Source organism: Eleutherodactylus coqui, chromosome 5 (genome assembly GCF_035609145.1).
Source record: "Eleutherodactylus coqui strain aEleCoq1 chromosome 5, aEleCoq1.hap1, whole genome shotgun sequence".
Classification (NCBI taxonomy): domain Eukaryota; kingdom Metazoa; phylum Chordata; class Amphibia; order Anura; family Eleutherodactylidae; genus Eleutherodactylus; species Eleutherodactylus coqui.
The window spans coordinates 162,539,105-162,546,143 of record NC_089841.1 but is presented as its reverse complement, the minus strand read 5'-3'; the positions used below and the strand labels follow the sequence as shown (position 1 = coordinate 162,546,143).

The 7,039-nt window shown below is 42.6% G+C and overlaps 1 protein-coding gene across 1 annotated transcript in view; it reads right to left on the bottom strand.

Moving 5' to 3' along the window:
* Positions 1 to 785: 785 nt before the first annotated feature.
* Positions 786 to 7,039, bottom strand: part of CABIN1 (calcineurin binding protein 1) — a 116,116-nt gene continuing 109,862 nt past the window's right edge. The window contains exons 34-37 of the mRNA XM_066603571.1: positions 4,111 to 4,363; positions 3,757 to 3,909; positions 2,053 to 2,273; positions 786 to 1,347 (exon numbers count right to left, since the gene is read on the bottom strand). Of these exons, the coding sequence (XP_066459668.1) occupies positions 1,204 to 1,347; positions 2,053 to 2,273; positions 3,757 to 3,909; positions 4,111 to 4,363 (771 nt within the window). The 3' untranslated portion in view covers positions 786 to 1,203. The remainder of the gene's footprint in view (positions 1,348 to 2,052; positions 2,274 to 3,756; positions 3,910 to 4,110; positions 4,364 to 7,039) is intronic.

Here is a 7,039-nt window from a genome sequence, read left to right as displayed (position 1 = left end):
CATGCTGGATTCCTGGCGGAAATCTCGCGGTTTGGCTGCATCGAAAAACTGCGAGATTTCCGCCGGGAGAAGCGCTGCTTCAAAACCCATGGCACTTAGCCGTGGGTTTTGAAGCGGCCTGGCCACTTGCTCTTCCGCTGCAGCTGGCGCTCCCATAGAGGAGAGCGCGGCCGCAGCGGAAGAAGTATAAAAATGAGCATGCTGCGGCCGGCGAATCCGCGCCGCAGTGCCGGCTTCTGCTGGCTTTGCCACGGCGGATTTGGCGTCCCGTGTGGTCGAGACTTCTGAGACGTCTGGTCAGAAACAGTATCCAAATGTACACACAGTGTTTTGTTATGCAGCCAACCGTACAGGCAAGCGCTTGCATCCCTCTGCAGCAGTATACATTTTTGTTGCAAGCAATAAACAATGTATGTCTCAGCTGTATGGTAACAATGTGATGCAAAGCCTGCCGTACATGTAGTAATGTGCCATGTAGTCAAGAACAATGCTTAGCAACAATAACGCTCTTTCTCTGGTGGTCTCTTAACAGAACCCTCAGCCAAATCTATGCGTCTCATTTGCATTCTTGTAAGTATATCTAGTCCACTTTCAGGGGGGGCAACGCTGAAGCCATGACACCACGATGAAAATTATATAATTATTTTATTTTTTTTCTCCATATTTCTTTTTTACAAAAATGTGCAACATTTATGTTCTAATTTGGAATCCGGTTATTTAGCTCAAATTTCTCTTCATATACACTTTTTATTTTACAAACATCACATTCTGTTTTGTTTTTTTCATTTTTCTTTTTTTTTTTTTTTACAAAAGATGGACCTTAAAAGAAGGCAAAGCCTGTGAGTTCCAGCAACCCCACCGATACAAAAGTCCCATTTTCAGCACCAAGGGTGGAACTGCAAAGCAGTCCAATGCAGTTTTTTTTTAAAATCCCGAATCAGCTGTAAACCTTAATCGACTCAATTGTATCCGCTACATGACCTTGTGGGTCTAATGTAAAGTTTTCAGTGCCCTGACCCAGCTCCCCAACCCACAGTCACTTGGGCTGGTCTACAGAACTGGCATACTGTAACACAATGGTTTGGCTATTGGCAGCAAAAGCAATGTGCATGCCGGGAGCTGTAACATGCAAGCACAATCCGGTGGGAATCAGAAGCAGACACTTCAGTTGGCAGATGGTGAGAAGCTACCGCTGTAGAATCTTCATATGTCCATGTAATCATCATCCTCATCTGTGTCACTTTCCAGAGATGACTCTTGGCTTGAGATGTCCAAGATTTCAAGAGCTGGTTGGCACAAAGTCTCCTTTTTGACATTGGCAGCAGACTGAGAAGACAGGATGACAGACTGTAGAAAGAAGAGAAATGAGCTGAACATATGTGGTGCAATGCTTCCTGCCTTCACAATGATGCTAGTCTCCTAAATCTGGATGCTAATGGATAGCAACGAACCACTTGCTGATTTTTAAAATTCATTCACTAAGTAGCTATCCTCTAGTATATACATGGCAGCTAGTGTTACTTTGGTTAGCCTATTTTTTCCTCATATGGCCAAGTGATTCTGGTTCTGACCAGCTTGGATCAACTTGGGTTTAAGGATTAATTTTCTAGTCAGATTCTCAGTTTGTGTGATGCTGTTACATGGCTCTACCACAGAAACTGGGGACACAGGCACTCACATCACAGTTACTGATGATTATCACACAGCTCTTGTCACACAGTTATAATAGAGGAGATCACAGCACATGCTCCTGACTATACTTATTTAGGTGAATATTGAAGGTAATGATAAGTAAACTGCCCCCCAGCAGGCAGAATGGTACAGCCTCAGCTAATGCTGTGCTGATGTAACATGGAATTGATCTGAAATTAAAAGTAAAAAAATCTCAGCCTCAAGATGGTGCTGCATGAGCATCAGACAGGGGGACTGCACCGCATGGAAGGGAGTACAATATGCATAGGAGAAATTGACAGTGTGACAGGCAATCAAGTGAGGGGAGCCCGGCATGGACAAAATGTGATTTCACTGCAGTGGCAGTTTACGATTTCTCACCTTTAGTTTCTGTTTGGTTTCCTCGGAGATGCTGCCTTTGGGAGAGAGGAGTGTTGGAGTTGGAGGTGTTACAGTGATCTCTGGAGGAAATTTGGAAACGCTTGAGGAGGGAATGAAGAGCTTTGGCATATGTGGGGGGACCCTTGACTTGTTTCGTGCACCATCTGCCTTGCTGCGCTGGAGACTTGGTTCTGGAGGAGGTGGTGGTCTGGAGCTGCAAGCTAAAATAAAGAGGTATTCTCAATCATTATAGTCATTGCATTCCAAGTGCTGAAGTTTGCAACCCCAAGAATGTTGAGAAAACGGAAGGTTCCAATCTCTAATCACTTCAGTGAGTTTTACTTTCCCTATGTTTCATAACTGGCTGAAAATTCTCTGACCGTTCCTCTTTATCAGTTTACGGTACAGCTTGTAAACCCCTTTAATATGTTCTATAAAGCCGCTCCGTTGCACTGCAGATAATTCACAATGTTCCCCTGTAAGAACTACAAGTCTGTATTGTAGACAATACAGTACAAAATAGGTAAAATCCTGTGTAATTCCAGCTGCTACCTTGAAAGCCCCATGAAAGGGTTGCTGTCCTGTCTCTGAATTACGACAGATGATCACTTCAATGTTAAAACTTACCAATGTCTATGGAAAACTGGTATTGCCGGCCAACAGGGAGGCACATTGGCTTCTAGGTTACACCAACAGGTTGCTAAAGAGTTCAATATCTTTACTGTTTCAAGCTGGGTGATACGGCATGTAAGTTACACTGTACTTAAAGGGATTGGCCACTTTATAGGTGATATTAAAGATGTGTCTAAAATAGGCTTATGTTCAATACACTAATAGATTTATCATATCAGACCTTCATGTGCGACTTTTGGTCTAGGTACCGATCTATTATGAGAGAAATGTATCAAAAACTCACACACTGTATGACAAATTAGGAGCAAATCCACAGAGAAAGAAGGCTGTGAATGTTGGTGCTGGAAATCCTTCCTCGGCCCTGGAGTAGCCGTGTGACATTTTATGCCACTTGTAAAAAGAAGTTGCACGGTATAACTCAGGTCTACGCTACTGTACCACCTAAATCATGGGCATGAATTTAGACTAAAAGTAAAATGACGTGACCGGCGTAAATAATCTCACAGCCTTCATAAGTATATCTGGCATGTCACTTAGATCTCGGCACATGCACTTTCAGAACTCTCCCCCTCAGTATTTAGTGATGCAGTGACTGAAGCTATGCCCCCTCACTTAGTCATCCCTTCTACCCACCCCACACCAAGCTCCAGATGGAGGGGCATGTGACAATACATGGCACTCAGCTCTTTATTGTGCACAGGTTTGGCACCACTTTAAAGCAAAGTAAGGTTTTATCCACACGGGCGACTGCATTAGAAACGCATTATACTAGTATGCAAATTGCATGGCATGAGATTGCTTTGCGTTTTTTTTAACATAGTAAATAATGGGCTGATTCTTGAAAAATTGAACAAAAATAGGACATGCAGGGATTTTTCTAACTTGGACTATCAGTCAGAATGAGAAACTGGCTTGTGTGAATCAGTTCTTTTCCCGTGTGAGTCCTGTCTATCTTGGAATCGGACAGAACTCGCGTGGGAAAGTCGCCTGTGTAAATACACCGCAACATTGTTTTTCTAATCCCGAACAACCCTGTAGCTTCGTTAGGAGTGGCCATTAATTCCTGATTACCCATTTCAGAGTGGCTGGAACTGGCAAAACTTGTCACTGCTTCCGGCTGCCACTGCGAAGAGTCTGATGCGGTGGTCACTGTTGTAGCTTTAGTTGGCTGGCATAAACGTGGCTCCTGATGAGGAAATGATGCATCATCTATGTGCTCTTCTTCTGTGGGAGGGATACACAATAAGGATATCAATACGCAGAATTGCAAACAATGTGATCGGACAGAACAAGATGAGGAAGCACTAGAGAACATATATAGTTATAATGTAATGGAGACTCAGACGGTATTACACGGGCAAACATGAAGTGGGAGCATGTCCATTGGCACTACACAATTACTCTGGAGCTCCATGGGAAACTCACCGCGGTTGACTTGTGACATGGTCGAGGATAACCTGCGCCCTGGCCCCCGACCAGCCTCTGGTGGTGGTGAGGAGGAGGAAGTAGTTGGTGTAGACTTAACTTTGAGTTGCTGCTCAGATAACCGCAACAGGTTCTCAGGGCTGAATGTGGCCAGATTGAGAGGGGTTAGCTGGACTGAGACAGCAGGCAGAGGAAAAGCTATTTCACGGGGGTCCTTTATACTCTTTGGGGTGCTGGGTGTGTCTGATGGTTGCTGTGTAGGGAAAAAGTACAAATTATTACAACTCATGGATAAGTGGATGACCAACAAAAGAGAACAAAAAACCTTTTCTTAATGTCTCAAAAAAGCATAGCTCCAGAAAACAATACAGCCAAGCACACAAGTGTTAAATAAGAGCACAAAGCAGATATCTGCATTAAATATTCCTGTTATGAATCCCTTTCATTACGATACTGTAGAGGTGTCCTTGTGGCGGTACGATCAGCACATTACTGATAACCATATAGAATTATATGAGCATTGAAGCGTGAAGACAGACAAGCTATACAATAAAATAGATATAACTGGTCTGTCATAAAAAACACCTTTTATATACATTTCCATCGCTTCTATATAACATATACAAAGCAGGATGACAGCCTTATATGTGCACACCCCTGCCCCACTTCTGAGCCCGGCTCTTACTGCTGTGACTCACTCTCCGAGCGCTGACTATCTCCAGAGCGGTGGCTGTTCCCAGATGGCACAGTGCCAGCTGTCTGGGCATCCTTCGAGATATACAAAAAAATGAGTAACAAAAAAAAAACACAAGAAAAAAAAAAAAAGAAAGAAAGAGAAAAGCTCTCTCTCATGATTACATCTCTCAATGGTGACATGACAGGTTTTAAACAGTAGGGGAAGAAGAGAGCGTTTCATTATAAACCGGAGGGCACTGTGCCAACAGGGAAACAGTTTCCTGAGAAATAAATTGTGTAGAGACCCCCTCGGCACATCCCCTCTATGGCTGCATTCATACAATACAATGTGCGTGAATGAGCTGAGGAAGATGAAGAAGAGCCGGCGGATGCAGTGAGAGTCCATTATAGACAGAAGCCAACCTGTAAACTGGAAGGATGGAGACGCACAGCAGCCAATATATCACACAACGGCTAAGCAACAACTAAAGGGAACATAGCTCTTCCCTAATAAGCCTTTTTTCTTCTTTACATCTAAATGGGACATTTTTAAAAAAACCATCTTAAATACCCACTGAGAGCGGTACATATCTTACAGGAATAAAAGGGTTAAGAACAGGAGCAAAGCAATGTGTCTCAATAAAGATGTAGGAGGGGCAATAAACAGCAAAAAGAAAGCATTTAAAAGATTTACAGCCTCCCACTGCAACAGCAGGGATCGGTGAAAACACCAATTCCCACTGTTAACCTCTTACATGCCATGATCAATGTTGTTTGTGGCATGTACGAGGATAACAAAGGGAGGGCACTCTCTCTGTGACGTCATGGGCCCTCCATCATGAAACTGCAAAGGGTTGCATTGTAAACAGAAGCCAGTCTGCCATGGCTTGTCATAGGCAGGAATAGTGATAATACACTGCAGTGCAGAAGTATTGAAGTGTATTAACTAAGCTATCTTGAGATCAAATTTTAAAAAATACTCCAAAAACTTCACAGAGGTAAAGACCCTCAACTAAAAACATAACTTTATTAATTCTCTAAAGATTGCTTCTCTAGATAGGCATTTCCTTGTTCACACAATTTATCAGGAACCTAAGTTCCTGAGACCTCATCACATACAAGGCTATCAAAACCAGGGCTGATTTTGATTTTCCAAAAAATGTAAATCACAAGCATAGGATAACCCCCCCCCCCCCCAAAAAAAAAAATATATTTTTTTTAGGTTATTCCACTCATATATACTTATATTATATATATAATTTTTGTATTGTTGTTGTCTCAACCTGCAAAAAAAAAAGTGCCATTTACATCGCATAGTGAATGTTGTAAAAAACAAAACAATGGCAGAATTAATGTTTTTTACACTCTGTACTCCTAAAAAATTAATAAAAAGTTATACATGGACTCTCAGTGCCTCTGCTGAATGATAATATGGAGTATCTTTAGACCGTCTACCCTAACTTTGTACCACCTATATGCAGGCTTAGTTTATGCAAAAAATTTAAACTACAATTTGGTGCAATTTTTGGCGCACAATGCCAAATTTAGGCCACCTCCCTTTTCACAAAGCCTCTCCCCTTTGTCAAGCGAGAAGTAAAAAGTGTCTGATAGGGTCTAAAAGCAGATGGTAAATGTGCTGCAAACCGTGTAAGATAGTTTTCAATAGTGAATCTACCCCACTGTGTCCATGCGCTACCTGCATGGCTCTCAACTATAGGAGCCATATAGGCTTTGTGAAAATGAGCCCTGCTGTGTGCATGAGCCCTTTATAAAGGCTGGCACGAGTTGGCTTACTTCACTGCTTGGCAAGCAAGAATAATGCAAATGTGAACGCCTGATGATATTCAATTCCATGCTGAGCAGCATCTGAGGAGCAGGCAGGTATTCAGGATTTGCTTACTTATCACAATTTACTGGCACACATTTCTACTGCCATTTTACAAGTGTATGATCAGTCAGGAAATGGTAAATCTATCAGTAGCTACAAATGGTGCACGCAGAGCCCACAAGCCACATAGGAAGCGCTCTTGAATCTTCTGCATCAGTGAGCGGCTAGTAGAGGAGACTTTATTCTGCTGGGGTAGAACCTGAGCACAGGGTATTCCCTCCTCCATCCCCCTGTCACAAGTGTCACCTTCTACTATAGGTAACCTAGAAGTCAAATTTCCCCAAAATCATAAAACCAGTAAGTGTGTATACAGACGGTGCAGTGAAAAGCACAAAGGAAAAGTGTATGGGTTTTTTCATGTGCGGT